Below are 15,266 nucleotides of genomic sequence, written 5' to 3' on the forward strand. Positions count from 1 at the left end.
CGACGACGCCGGCGCTCTCCGTGTCCCGCGGGTGCCCATTTTCTTGATAAGGACGCACGCACACGCGTGTGCGTGCGTGGACTGTATGTACGCGCGCGCGCGTGTGCGTGTGCGTACGCCCGTCGTGTTCATTTATTTCCATTTTGTTTTCAACAATGGAAACTTGGGACAAAACCAGGAGACTCGGGGTCGCCGCGTCCGGCCGAGACGAGTGGATCTCGAGAAGCACCGAGTCGCGATCATGACAGCGTTGTTTGTATTCGGCGAACGTCCGCGTCCTCCGTGAGCTGTCGGGCTCGTGGCGCCACGAGACGTAGCATCCTTGAGGAACTCGCACAGGAAGCAGTCCCATCGCCTCGTGTCCTGCAGAAGAGGACATCGCAGAACAACTTCCGAGCTCCCTCCAAGTGACCTTTTTCATCCACACGTTCGGGGCGCTGCACGCCCCCCCCCCCGCCCCCCCCCCCCACAACTCGAGAAAAGTTTGCCGCGTGGCAGTGAAACCGAGATTATTTACGCGGTGTATATTTTTGTATGCAGGGTCTCTGATGGGGTCCCCCTCCCCTTTTGTTGGGGCCCTTGTTCGGGGGGGGGGGGGGGGCGGTGTGGAGGTGTTTCATCCCCCTCACTGGGGTCTCCCCGAAGCAGCCTCACCGCTCCTGGCACGGTGCGCGGCGGTTCACGATGGGCGGTGGTGCCGCCGGCCGGGTTCGTGATCGAGCCGGCCGCTCGGAGGGCGGCGGTGCCGGCCTCGTCCGTTTCAGGGTTTATGGCAGGGCCGATCGGAGGTGGGGCGCCTAAAAAGTTAAAATTTGCCCCCGAGCTAATGGATAATTGGGCCCCACGGGGCACACAACAGGAACCTCCGTGCGGCCCTGGTTCAGGGTAAAGCACTACAGTGGCAAGACTCGCATTTAATGCCTGTGCGTGTGTTTTTTATGACTTATTTTTTCCACATGCAGCGTTTATACGAGATTGTAGCCCCTTTAGCCTGAGAAGATAAATCGGTTGAGCCACACCAATGTGACCAAAACTTATAGAAACGATTAAAAGTTTTCGCCCCGTTTTGAGTAGAACGCTTCAAGCGAGCCGCCACCACAGCACCTGTGATTTCATAAACCTACGTGTCGATTTGGTTTGGCCAGGACGGTTTGGTTAGACCAGGGCGCACTAAACCGGCTGACATTCCCTTTCGGGAAGAGGACTTACAATTTTTCGGTAGCAGTTTTTATTCAACTTCAGCTCGTATTGGTTTATCGTTATTTAAATTCTTGAGCCAGCTCTCCTACTTTGTTTAAGCCTAGTGTCACCAAAAATGTACCGGACTGCGTCGAGCCCCGGGCTGGGTTTGCCAAGACAGTGTGGGCCAAACTTCGCTCCGGTTATTTATTGTTTTGAAAGTCGTCTCTAGTTTTCTATGCGCTGAGCGGCTCGAGATTACAGCTGCGTCAACACCGTCAAGGCTGCTGCTGTTTTTGTAATAAACGCCTTTTTGTATGTGTAACCAGTGTGGTTATGTTTGCGAGAGCCACGTGACCACCTGTGTAAGACATTCCCCAAGGGATCTTGAAGAGGGGAGGCCCGTATTGAGGACCAATCCTGACGTCAGCACGTCGACATTACAGGTCCGTTGGCGTGCCTGTTGTGCTGGGAGCCGTACAAATGAAAACAGATGCCGATTTTTGGAACATCGTCACCCCCTCGTGGCTGGTGTTGGGAGCGCGAGTCGAGTTGCAGTTGACGAAAAAAAAAGAGGATCACGCAGTGGAACGAAGCAAAACAACTCAGGAGCGCAACCAAAACTTTTGTTTCACCATTTTTTGATGAGCACCACCCCTCGGTGTCCTCGATAATAACGGTCACGGCCAGGAAAGATCGAGGCACTGCGAGCACGGGTCACATATACGGAGGCCGTGGTCCTCTTACCGTTGTCATTGGGTTCTACCGACCACAGCGATCTTCAGAGCCACTCTCCATCATCGGCACCACGTTTTGACTGCCATGAATTAAGAGGTCTCGGGGCTGGATGTTGAGTACTTGGCTGCTATGAATGCCCACATGTTAAGCCACTTTGTTGAGCGATCATTTGTGGCCAGGTCGTTTTTGAAAAAAAAATCTGCATAGCTCAAAAAAAAAGTACATTTAAGAACTAAACAGGATTTATCATCTTGGTTCTTTCGGTAAAGTCACATAGAAGGGAAATAATAAAATAATAAAATAAAACAATAAAATAATTCTCCTATTATTTCCCTTCTACGTGACTTTACCGAAAGAACCAAGAAGATGAATCCCTGCAGTCACGAAAGCTTTAAATCGAAATTTAAACAGGATTTCTCCACAAATATGGCTGTCACCTGATGCGAGTTGAAATTACTGGCGAAACGTCGTACTCGAATTGCAAATGTTGTGGATTTACTCTCCGACACACCAGCGTGCTATACGAGTAACGAATTGGCATGTTCCGTTTACGTGACAACCCCTAATTGGCTGTGTCGGGTGGCGGCGGGTTTAACGACACCACATTTACATTTACACGATCTAACCCAAAAATATATATTATGAAAAAAAGATTGTAGTTTAAAAACGTGCGGGAGATTACATGACTGCGACTGGGGAAGCATCTCATTGGTGAGATATTTCCTTACCGGTTACACCACAGCAGAGCCGTAATTATAATATATATTTGGAGGGACACATCTATTGAATATGCAAATATGCTCAAAATGTCCCCCCCAATATATTGCTATAAATCATATTTGCAAAAAATTATAATTGCTATGCTATGTAAATAAAAACAATTTGCTAAACCTTGGCCACAATATCTGGACTTGTCTTCATATAACAATGCATAGATTTCTGTTTATATGATTGTGGTTATGGTTGTAGTTTATTAATCCCTAATCTCTGCCATTACATACAATGAAACAAGAAGCGGTAACAAAGAAAAAACAGCAATGTAATACAATACACTATTAGACATTATTGTAAAAAAAAAGTCCATCCCATGTGTAATTTTTTTTAATATTTTAGGCAGGAAATTAGTTTTCAAATTTATATTTTTTTTCTGGGGGGGGGGGGGGGGCCCTAGACCCCTTGGAAGATTTGGTCCCCCCCCCAACGTTGACTCCATGGCTAGGGCCTTGTACCACAGTATCTGGCGATGCTGCGTTGGCATTGGTGCAAAAAGCGCAGTTCACAACTCCCGCACATCCGTGAATTGCACCAGTGTGTGGCCTTGAAACATATACAACAGCCAACATTCCGGGTAATGGCACCTTCAGGGCACATAAATCAAGGGGCACTGCCCGAAACGTCGCATATTACGTCTCCTTTTAAGGCCACGTGCAAAGTTATTGACAAAACGCGTTGGGTTTGATTGTAAGAAGTCTAAAAGAGCGCGCTCCGTCCAGACGCTATATTCGGCCTGCTCTCCCACGCTGCGCAACGCCTTGGAAGTACGATCTGTCGGATGATAAAGGCGTTGACGCTAAGGATAACCGGGGCGGTGAAGTATGGTCAAACAATCCCCCGAGAGCGACACGGCCGGTGAGAGAGAGAAAGAGGCCTTCATCCAGCAGTGGACAGCGGAGAATGCGAGTCGGCATGTCCCACCCACGTGCTCCCCATGCCGGCACGGGGCTGCCCGCGCAGCTGCCTGACCCCACTGCCAAGTCGGGGTCCTTCCAAAATTCACCCGCAAATGTCGACACCAATTAAAATGCTGAACTTGAAAAACTAAAATTATAATCGCATTCTATGGTTCTTTCGGTAAAGTCACGGAGACATAAACAATAATAAAAAAGAAATAAAGTTAATAAAAAGTAAAAATAAAAATTTAAAATGTAAATCGCACTGAGGTGTTACATGGTAAAATAATTAGGGGGTGGGGGGCACGCGGTTGTGAGGTAAAATAATTAGCGGGGAGGCACGCGGTTCAGGTAAAATAATTAGGGGGGGCACGCGGTTGTGAGGTAAAATAATTAGTGGGGGGTACGCGGTTGAGGTAAAATAATTAGTGGGGGGGGGGCACGCGGTTGTGAGGTAAAATAATTAATGGGGGGCACGCGGTTGTGAGGTAAAATAATTAGTGGGGGGCACGCGGTTGAGGTAAAATAATTAGTGGGGGGGGCACGCGGTTGTGAGGTAAACTAATTAATGGGGGGCACGCGGTTGTGAGGTAAAATATAAGTGGGGGGCACGCGGTTGTGAGGTAAAATAATTAGCGGGGGGTACACGGTTTTGAGGTAAAATAATTAGTGGGGGGCACGCGGTTTTGAGGTAAAATAATTAGTGGGGGGCACGCGGTTTTGAGGTAAAATAATTAGTGGGGGCACGAGGTTGTGAGGTAAAATAATTAGTGGGGGCACGAGGTTGTGAGGTAAAATAATTAGTGGGGGGCACGCGGTTGTGAGGTAAAGTCACGTAGGTAAATAAAAATAAATTGAATCACGACGTTTCGGGCGCAACACAAGCGTCCTTCTTCAGGCGGGGACAACTTAGCGAAAGTACAACCGCTTAAGTGTGTCACTGTGTGTCACTTAATTTATTTCATTTTTTTACCTACGTGACTTTACCGAAAAAAACAAAGAGTATGAATCCTTGCAGTCACGAAAGCTTCAAATCTATAATTAATTATTTCGGTGCCGGTGAAAAAAAAATCAGGCGCGCCGCGGCCGCCCCCAAATAATGAGGCAACTTTGGGCTTAGGAATCAAAAGTTATCGATTATATTTGTGACTTCAAACGATAATGGGATTTTTCAATTTAAACTTTTCGTGACTTGCAGGGATTCATCTTCTTGGTTCTAATAAAATACAATTCTATTTTATTGTTTTATTTTTATTATTTTAGTATTTCCCTTCTACGTGACTTTACCGAAAGAACCAAGAAGATAATGGGATTCACGATTCAGAGTCCTGCTTGTAAATTGGCAGCTTGTGGATAAAAAAAGCCCCCCAATTCGACACACCCGTCAATAATAGCAACAATGTATGGCATTAACATGAGACACGGTCACTGGTTGGTTTCCTTTGAAGGGGCCAGTGCCCGAAACGTCGCCTATTTAATATACACGTTATATTTAAGCCACAGCCGGTGTTGTTGTTGAGTGGCTCTTAAGGGCTTCGCAATCATTAAGCAATTTAAAGTTACATCTAAAAACTCAACTTTTTAAACTTTCTTAAGATTATTTCAGTGTTCATTTTTGTAATATGCCCTCGATAGCAATTTATTATAATGTAATTTTGTTCGTGTTTAAACATTGCTTTTATTCTTCTTGCGATTTAGTCCTTCAACATGTTTTTTTTTATCTGTACAGCACTTTGAATGTTATCTTTTTGCACGAAACAGTGACATTTATAAATAATAAAGACCTCATTTATTTAACTTTTATCGGGAGCAGGCGAGGTACTCTCGCCCTCACTGCAGCCGATTCAACCCGAATCGCAAACAAACGATTACCGCAATCGATTCCCTCCGAAGCCAACCCCCGTTCACAGTAACGATTAGCTCCACCGCGCACCGCGATGCAAGGGAATCGATTCCGGCGGCGGCGGCGGCGGCGTTGCGTACCGCTGTCGTAACAGGCGTGGAGGGGGGGGGCCGGATCGATTCGAGTGTAATCGAACTAAACGAATCGACGCGATTCTGCCGGCTCTCGCTTGCTGCCGCCACTGCTAAGATGGCGGGGGAGGAGGGTGGAGGCGCTGCAGGCGTCGTGGTCGCGGCGCGTCTCTCTCGGCAGGACCTGTCCTCCCTGGTGCGGCTCCCTCATCCACACCACTCGCGTCATAGACACTCACGATCACAAGGCCGGCAGCGGCGGCAACAGCGGCGGCGGTGGCGGCTCCATCGGTCCGGCCACGCGCGGTTGTGGATTGAGGTGGAGGAGGCCGGGCCGCGTGTAGGCCTCGCCATTGATTGTGCGGGGCCTGGTTTGGGGCGGTGTGGGTAGGGGTTGGGGTGGGGTGGGTAGGGATTGGGGTGGTGTGGGTAGGGGTTGGGGCGGTGTGGGTAGGGGTTGGGGCGGGTAGGGGTTGAGGCGAGTAGGGGTTGGGGTGGTGTGGGTAGGGGTTGAGGTGGTGTGGGTTCGGGGTTGGGGTGGTGTTGGCTGGTTCGGGGTGGTGTGGTTAGCGTTTGGGTGGTGTGGTTGGAAGTTGGGTGATGTGGTTAGCAGTAGGGTAGTGTGAATAGGATGGGTCAAGAATGGGTGAGGTCTGGGCAGCGGGTCCGCTTGAGGCTGGGTCCCGTTGTGGGTATGGTAGGGTAGAGCTGGGTTGGGTCGGGTTTAAAACGGTCGGTTAGAATGGGTTAACGTGTGGTTAGGTCGGCTATGTGGGTATGGTTCTGATGGGACTCGTGAGATATGGCTGAGTCGAGTTATGGTCAGACTGGGTTTGGTTGGGAATGGTCGGGCAAGCGAAGGGCTGGATCGAGAGGGGATCAGTTTGGTTTCGAGTATGGTTCGACTGGGTTGGCTATGAGATTTTATGGCTGGAATGCCGGCGTGGTCGTGTCGCGTAGGGCTAGACTGGGTCGAGGTCGGCTGTGGTCGGGTCTCATTGGGTCGTGTGAGACCGAGTCTGTCGGCTGACCTATCCAGGTAGGGAAGGCGCGTACCGAGTTCTGTAGGAGTCTCACCTGAGTATCCACGCTTCACGCTGTCGGAGGCCGCCTGCGTGATTAGGCCGATCTGACGAAGTGAATTGCAGTCGTACTGTAACTGTCGATGGTAATTTCGGCAAACAATTCTGTCATTTTTTTTTATTATCATTGACTTGATGTCTGGTGGAAATTGGATATGCAATTGGGTCTCGTTGGTGTCAGAAATGCACGGTTTGGATCGGTTTAAAATAATATTCGTGTAATCAGGTAAGAAGAATGATACTCTTATCTCAAGAGTGACCAGAGTAACCAAATTGACAAAAGAGAACACAGTTAAATAATTAACTGGGTATACATCAGGATCGCGTGGGACAATGAAACTTTGATTACCATTGTGGACTTGATGCGCAGTCATTACACCGAGCCCCCCTCCCCCATCGAGGGTCTGGAGTTGGGGAGTTCTCACGTTCGTGGTTCGTCACTCACCGCTTTCCGTATTTGTCTCTCCGCACTCGCTTGCAGGACGTGGGGAAACTCACGCCGCTGTCACCCGAGGTGATCAGCAGACAAGCCACCATCAACATCGGTAAGGGCGGCGATGGGGGCACGCGGGGTGGCGGAGGATGTGGTGCAAACTTGTGCGCCCGCCTTGTGATGCAATCCCCCTGGACTCAAAGCATCATGCCGTGAAACACTCGTGCATCCAAGTGGTGGTAGCCCTAGCCTCTAACATCATTATTATCATCACCAGCCATGATCTAAACACTGGCGCATCGTTCCTGGCCACGGTGTAACGTTATAGACCTCTGGACCCATCCTGAACAGCCTGCTGCTACTAACTTGCACTGACCGGTGTGGTGAAGTATGATCAAACAACCCCCATGACTGGAATGTGTGTGGAGGCGTTCATCCAGCAGTGGATTGACAGTGCATTGTAAATTGTCATTGTTTTTCTTCCTGCAATTATTCGCTGTCATGTGGGGGCAGCCTTCCCGCACTTTTTCCCCAATTTTTTTCTTCCAAAGTGGAGCCAGCTTTTGACTTGTGCGCTGTAAACATGGTGATGTTGTTGACGGTTGTTCCACATGCTTTGGAACATCGATGCAACCGTGTGGTTTGCTGATGCAGCCACAATTGTAGGCTGTGGTGGAAGCCGGAGATTATGAGAGGATGCCTAGAGTGTGCGTGTTGTGTGTGGTTGGCTGACTGGGCGTTCGGGAGATCTTGACAAATTCCCCACCACTTGCGATTTGATTGACTAAGGGGTGTCCAGCACAACTTGGACTGATTGTATTTGTTGACAAGGGTAAAAAACATTTAGCCGTAAGCTATTTCACAAGAATAAGGCACGGAGCACCTTGGTGAGAAAATAAGGAAGTTACCGTAAATGAATGCCAACAGAGATTTGAGGAAAACAACATTCCACGTAAGATCCTGAATTTTTATAGATAATGCATTACTGTTGGACATGATGTTAAAACATTTTAATGGCTTCAAATTTGGGACAAAGATAAATTGATAAATGAGCAAAACAATTTGCTAGTCAATTGGAAGTGTATTAATCGGACACAACTGCAAAACACATCAGAGTGTGTGTTCCTAGGATGGTTATTAAAGGTGGACCGAGATAAAAAGTGAGGGGGATGAAAACAAGTTGCTCTGCTTTTGGAAAACTTAATCGTGAAAAGCAACATGCAAATGTGCCAAAATAAAAACTTCTTTCATAATGATGTCAGTGATGGTGGTGCCATTTGTGAAGGTATTTAAGTTGTGGTCATGGTGATATCGCTAATGATGGTGATGATGTCGTCGATGATGGTTGTTGGCTGTCGGTCAATGTGGTGGTGGTTGCGATGGTGGCGATTATGATGTCGCTGATGATGGTTGATGCCGCATGCAGGTACCATCGGGCACGTGGCCCACGGGAAGTCGACGGTGGTGAAGGCCATCTCGGGCGTGCAGACTGTGCGCTTCAAGAATGAGCTGGAGAGAAACATCACCATCAAGCTGGGCTACGCCAACGCCAAGGTGCGCTAGGGGGAGCGTGACGCACTGCTGCACAGAAGCGATGGTGGTGGGGGGGTGTGCATCACGGGCAGTTGCCCCTCTTTGAAAAGTTTAGACAGATCTCGTATATCAGACCATGGTGGCACAGTGGTTAGCACGCTGTGCTATGCACCCGACTACCCTAATTCGATTCACATCCCGGGCTAGCAGCGATGGCGAGTGACATCTGAATCGATCCTGGGTCACCACCCACAGCTATTGCTGGTACTGGTGGTCATCTTGCCAATGCTAGCATTTTGATGGCATACCTGTTCCCAGGTGTACCATAAGTGTGTGACCCCTACGTGTATCGCTGCGTGTGTATCCCCTTCCCAGGTGTACAAGCTGGAGGACCCCAGCTGCCCGCGGCCCGACTGCTACCGCTCGTGCGGGAGCAGCACACCAGACGAGTTCCCCACCGACATCCCCGGCACCCGCGGCACCTTCCGCCTCATCCGGTAAGCGCTGCATCGCCCGGCCAGCCGGCTATATTGCTCACACAGCCACACCACACCGCTCACATAGCCACACCACACAGCTCACACAGCCGCACCGCTCACCCAGCCACACCGCTCACACAGCCGCACCGCTCACATAGCCACACTGCTCACATAGCCACACCACACCGCTCACACAGCCACACCGCTCACCCAGCCACACAGCTCACACAGCCGCACCGCTCACCCAGCCACACCGCTCACACAGCCGCACCGCTCACATAGCCACACTGCTCACATAGCCACACCACACCGCTCACACAGCCACACCGCTCACCCAGCCACACCGCTCACACAGCCGCACCGCTCACACAGCCGCACCGCTCACACAGCCATACTGCTGACCCACTACCTCTCACACACGCTACCCGCACCGCCTTCGCACACCTCCGATTAGCACGGTTGGCTACGTACGGCGCGAAAGAAGTTAAACATACATACCGCCCTCCCAGCTCAAGACAGTTCTTCTCGAGGGTACTTGGCCTACTCTTCCGTGACGGCTGAACGCCTGTCCCCACTGTACGCAACCTGCCGATGAACAAACTGCAGTGAACCCGTTTATACCGCTGGGTTAGGCGGAGGCGGATTTAATAAATTCGCCCCATCGCGTCGGCTGGGGATTGTAAGTCCGGTGTGCTGCTACGGACTCGTGCGCCGCAGCAGTAGTGGCAGCAGTAGCAGCAGTAGCAGCAGTAGCAGCAGTAGCATTGTCCCAGTGGGTGTGCAAATGGCTTGTAATCATAGCCGGCAATCGCAGTGTCCCCCCCCCCTCACTGACCGCACGTGCTCTCTTTCTCTCTCCTCAGGCACGTCTCGTTTGTAGATTGCCCAGGCCACGACATCTTGATGGCCACCATGCTGAACGGAGCAGCCGTCATGGACGCTGCCCTTCTGCTCATCGGTGCGCTGGGTTCGGGGGGCGAGCACCCTCTGTCTCGTCCGCACGTCTGTGTGTGGGACGGTTAGGGTGTCGATACCGTGTGTGTGTGTTTAAATTATTCTGTCCTGACTTTGGTGGTGGGGCAGTGGTGCAGCAGTTCACGCACCACAGTCGCGAGTGATATCTTAATCGGTCGAGAGCCCTCCAACTAGGTCTAAGAGCACTTGTCCCGACAGTCTTGTCAGGCTACAAAGGGGTTATTTGTATGTGTGTGTGTCTGATGGCCAGACCAAATGGGCTGCCTTCAATCTTCACTGACCAGCGTGGTGAACTATGCTCAAACAACCCCTGTGATTGACGCGCAGCAGCGGATAGACAATGGCTAATGCCCGGTGATGATGGTTTGTATGTTGGAAAGAGAATGATTGATGATGATGATGGTGTGTGTGCGTGTATTGGATAGAGAATAATAGCTGATGATGATGGCGTGTGATAGAGAATGATAGCTGATGATGTTGTGTGTGTGTTGGATAGAGAATGATTGATGATGGTGTGTGCGTGTGTCTCGGATACAAAATGATAACTGATGGCGATGATGGTGTGCTTGTGTACACAGCCGGCAACGAATCGTGTCCACAGCCCCAGACCTCGGAGCACCTGGCAGCCATCGAGATCATGAAGCTGAAGCACATCCTGATCCTGCAGAACAAGATCGACTTGGTGAAGGAGAGCCAGGCCCGCGAGCAGTACGAGCAGATCCTCAAGTTCGTGCAGGGTGAGGAGGACGAGGAGGGTGGGGAGGAGATGCAGCGCCAGTGCCTTGCACCATGGTGTGGGTGGGGTCAGTTGTGCAGGCAGGGCCAGAATGGGCAGGGCTGGCACTGGGTTGGTGGGCATCGTAGGTGGGTGGGGTCAGTACGGGCAGGGCTAGTAGGCATGGATTATGAAAAATTGTGGTTGGTGATGAAGATACCGTTTTGCCTGTGTCTATAAACCCTGCGTGCATGACAAGTGATCACACACTCATCTCCCCGCGTGTCCCCCGCGTGTCTCCACATACCCCACCCCGTGGCGGCGTGCAGGTACGGTGGCGGAGGGCGCCCCCATCATCCCCATCTCGGCGCAGCTCAAGTACAACATCGAGGTGATCTGCGAGTACATCGTCAAGAAGATCCCCGTGCCCGTGCGCGACTTCATCTCCGAGCCGCGGCTCATTGGTGAGGAACGGTGGCACGGCGGTGGCGGCGGTGCCCTCTGCCGCGTTACGGCGGTGTCACTCCCATGGGTGGGGGTGTGGGGTGGCCGGTGGGGGTGTACATGTTCCTCCGTGCCCTCCCCCACGAGTTTCCTTGCTACCGTCTTCACTACAGTTCACAGCTCTATGGCGCGGGTTTACATAGCATCTTGAGTGCAACTGGATTACAGCCAAATCTCTCGCCAGATTGCTTGTTTGGTTTTATCGTGGAGTCGTTGGTGACCAGTCTGAGACACATGTGGCTGCGGTAGCAGCTGAGTCGCCGCGACCTTCGAGTGACCTGACTACCTCCGTTTCACTTGGCTTGATCGTGAGTGATAGCAGAAGGCGTGTGGGCAGTCTAATGGTCACAGGCCTATGCTGCGACCACCTTGTCTTGCATAGGGATAGCTGCCAATGCCCTACCCCTTCCCTCCACTTGTCTAGACTGCCGCACGTTATACGTGTTGGGTGATGATGATGATGATGACGACGACGACGGTGATGATGACGATGACGATGATAACGACGAGATGTGTGCCATGTCCCCCGCAGTCATCCGATCCTTCGATGTCAACAAGCCGGGCTGTGAGGTGGACGACCTCAAGGGTGGAGTGGCAGGAGGCAGCATCCTGCGAGGGGTGCTTAAGGTGAGAGAGCGCTGCATCTTGAGGCAGATTTGTGCATCTTGAGATGGATCCATACACCGCAGGACCATGAGAGGCAGCAACGGTTTGGGGCGAGGGGGGGGGGAGCAGGCCTTCATCTGGCAGTGGATTGCCGATCGCGATTCGGCGGTACAGCCGTGCTGAGAGGTGCGTACGTGCGCTTGCAGGTTGGGCAGGAGATCGAGGTGAGGCCGGGCATCGTGTCCAAGGACAGCGAAGGGAAGCTCATGTGCAAGCCCATCTTCTCCCGCATCGTGTCCCTGTTCGCCGAAAACAACGACCTGCAGTTCGCAGTCCCAGGGGGACTCATCGGTCCGTGTCGCGCACGCACGCTGTCTGTACACGCGCACTCGTGCAATAACAACAGTCACCAATCGTCACCAAATGCCGGTTAATTCACCGCGCCGTTCAAGCCAGGCTATAGATGCATTTATAGCCTGGTGTTATGGGTTGACTGACATGACTGACAGATGCACACGTCCGTATGCACGCATGCACTCGTACGCTCGCACACAACGCAGTCTGCGCGGCTCCATGGGGGATCTTTGTCTTTACGCAGGCGTGGGCACCAAGATCGACCCGACGCTGTGCCGTGCTGACCGCATGGTCGGCCAGGTGCTGGGTGCCGTCGGGGCGCTGCCCGACATCTACACGGAGCTCGAGATCTCCTACTTCCTGCTGCGGCGACTTCTGGGCGTGCGCACGGAGGGGGACAAGAAGGGAGCCAAGGTGAGTCACTCGGAACCGTCTCCGCGTCGTTCAGCGGGCGTGGCCAAACTCCGTGGCCGCACACGCGCCGCACGCCGACGTCGTCGCGTGGATCGCGGCCACGACACGCGCGGCGGTCACGCGGCCAGTTCACTCGCACTGGTTGCCTGAGAAGTTTTGAATTTAAATATCTGCGGGAGCGCCTCGGGGAATACTCGCGTCTGGCATCGCTGCCAGGAGCGAGTGCCCTTCGTGGTTCTCGCTTCCGCAGATTTGTTTTCACTGCGTCCTTTGTTAAGCTGTACTTAAAATTGACCAGGAGCGGCCAAACTGCTCACGAGCTGTGGTTTGGCCGCTGCTGTCATAGGGCACAGTGCAGTACAACGATGACTTTGTCCCCTGCTGACAAAGTAGTCCACTACTGATCCGAAGCAATATAAATTTCACGATATGCTTCTCACAGAGCAAGTTTCGCATAGCTGATAATTTGCATTTTTACTGTATAGAATGTATGATTTGCATGAATAAAGATAACAGCTGGGCTGTTTGATTCGATAAATAATCAATTCGCTCAATATCAGTTCAATTTCTGAACCAGTTGAACAAACATGTTGCATGTTGTTGTGGGGGGGGGGGGGTTTGAAGTCCCAGGTATGTTCCCTTGTGTGCCGCTGGACTGGAGGTAATGGGCCACACCCATGATAAAGTCGGTTATGACACCTCCCCCGCCCCCACTGCGCTCTGCTTCCACAGGTCCAGAAGCTGTCTAAGAACGAGGTGCTGATGGTGAACATCGGCTCGCTGTCGACCGGCGGACGCGTCCTGGCCGTCAAGGCCGATCTGGCGAAGATCGTGCTCACGAACCCCGTGTGCACCGAGATTGGGGAGAAGATCGCGCTCAGCCGCCGCGTGGAGAAGCATTGGCGGTGAGTAGCGTCGCGAGCGAAGGCGATCCGGGCGGGTGTGGCTTGCACGAGGGCCGCGCAGGATGTCGGTGTCGCGTCGTGAGTTATGCAGGCAGGGGGTTGCAGTGGCAGACGAGGCTGTGGGAGTTGTGTTGTTCTTATCGACGTGACCTCGTGCTGACCTCTGCGTCCAGGTAGCATAGGTTCACGCCCGGTGCCTGCTCCGTGATTAGAACCGGGGCACCCTTTGGTAACCCGAGCATCATTCCCACGGTATCACTCATGTCGGTTATCACAGTAACTGGAGCATCGTTTCGACAGTAACACGAGCAATGTTCCCACGATGTCACAAGTGTCAATCTCACGGTAACGCGAGCAATGTTTGCACGGTAACAAGAGCGTTGTCCCGTGTGTTGCAGGCTCATTGGCTGGGGCCAGATCCGACGAGGAGTAACCATCAGGCCGTCCATCGATGACGACTGAGATCCTGCCGGGAAAGTCGCCCGGCCAGGGGGATGATTGGAGGTCGGCAGGGAACCGATGGCGGCGGCACATTTCCACCACCCATGCCCCGGCTAAACCAGGCCGCTGACAAGAACCACAACCGCCACCGCCGTCATGAACATCTCCCCACACCAAACACCGTCACTAGAATCACCACCACCCTCATGAGAATCTGCACCACCGCTACAACGGCAGTATTCCCGGCGTTGCCGCGTTAACACCGCACGGCCTACTACATCCTCGCACCCGTGTCTCGTACTTGTTTGCAGAGCGGAGTGATACAATCGAAAGCTTTTTTGTTTTGCAAATGGTAAAAAAACTTGAGAATAAAGTTTATGCTTTAAGAGGACTGCTTTGTTCAGACTCTCGTGTGTCTGTTGGAGATAAGACTGCTGCACACAATACAATACGATGTGGACGTATATTGGGTTAACATGCGATTGCATCTGAATAGAAAGAGTGGGCATATTTCTAGAGGCAAATGTCGCTGAGCCTGTGGTGTTCTGCTGTGAGGCTGTGTGTTGTGGGAGTGGTAGTGGAGCGGTGTTACAAACCTGGCGACCCGAGTTCGATTCTCCCGCTCACGGCCAACATCGGTGACGATTATCTAAACTGGTCCTGGGCTTCCCCTAGGTCGACTCAGCCTCAAATGAGTACCTGGTGCAGTGCGTAAAAACATCTCCACTGGGGAGACAAAGGCGGCCGGGCGTGGTGCTGGCCACCGACACCCTCGTGAGCCATTCTGGCCATTGTAGGTGCTCGCTAACAGTACTTGCCCCAACAGTCTGTAAAGGCTATGCGGGGGATCTTTGTGGGTCTCTGCCAGTGTGGGTCTTAATGGGATTCTATAGGTCGGTGTTCATGGGTTTTTTGTGCGGTCTTTTTTTAAATGCAGTGTGGCTGTATATAGCATCCAAATTTGATCACGGCTCTAAAACGCTATACGGGAATAGTGGGCATTTATATTTTATGCAGGGGCAGTTGGTCATAAGCCGAGCAGAAAAAGGTACAGAGTGGAACACATTAAGGGAACTACGTTACCAGCTCCGGCGGGGTACGGCGATCGGTCCGGTGGGAGCCCCAATTTTTGATTTGTCTAGCACGGTCGCACCCCGGGGCTGTTTATACATCGCGGTTCCTCGCCAAGGCACTCCCCACGCTGGTTACGCCACTGGGTGAAGTTGACGTGGGGCAGGGAGCCGGCAGCACGAACCCCCCCCCA

The 15,266-nt window shown here is 52.0% G+C and overlaps 1 protein-coding gene across 1 annotated transcript; it reads left to right on the plus strand.

The window, feature by feature from the left end:
• The first annotated feature begins 5,607 nt into the window (after nt 1–5,607).
• Nucleotides 5,608–14,393, plus strand: LOC144734227 (eukaryotic translation initiation factor 2 subunit 3). Its single transcript, XM_078616351.1, has 12 exons — nt 5,608–5,757; nt 7,125–7,188; nt 8,503–8,630; nt 8,985–9,106; nt 9,952–10,046; nt 10,642–10,800; nt 11,108–11,242; nt 11,815–11,909; nt 12,095–12,239; nt 12,487–12,656; nt 13,389–13,561; nt 13,960–14,393. Exons 1-12 carry the CDS (start codon nt 5,680–5,682, stop codon nt 14,021–14,023), a joined length of 1,428 nt encoding a protein of 475 aa, XP_078472477.1. The 5' UTR covers nt 5,608–5,679; the 3' UTR covers nt 14,024–14,393.
• Nucleotides 14,394–15,266: the final 873 nt, after the last annotated feature.

The sequence above is a fragment of the Lampetra planeri genome, chromosome 50, assembly GCF_965212315.1.
Source record: "Lampetra planeri chromosome 50, kcLamPlan1.2.h2, whole genome shotgun sequence".
NCBI classification, from domain to species: domain Eukaryota; kingdom Metazoa; phylum Chordata; class Hyperoartia; order Petromyzontiformes; family Petromyzontidae; genus Lampetra; species Lampetra planeri.

Excerpts from the sequence above, each read along its gene's own strand:
- LOC144734227 (XM_078616351.1), top strand. The coding sequence starts at position 5,680 with ATGGCGGGGGAGGAGGGTGGAGGCGCTGCAGGCGTCGTGGTCGCGGCG. Across the intron at positions 9,107-9,951 it reads GGCACCTTCCGCCTCATCCG|GCACGTCTCGTTTGTAGATT; the intron begins GTAAGCGCTGCA and ends CTCTCTCCTCAG. Across the intron at positions 10,047-10,641 it reads CGCTGCCCTTCTGCTCATCG|CCGGCAACGAATCGTGTCCA; the intron begins GTGCGCTGGGTT and ends TTGTGTACACAG.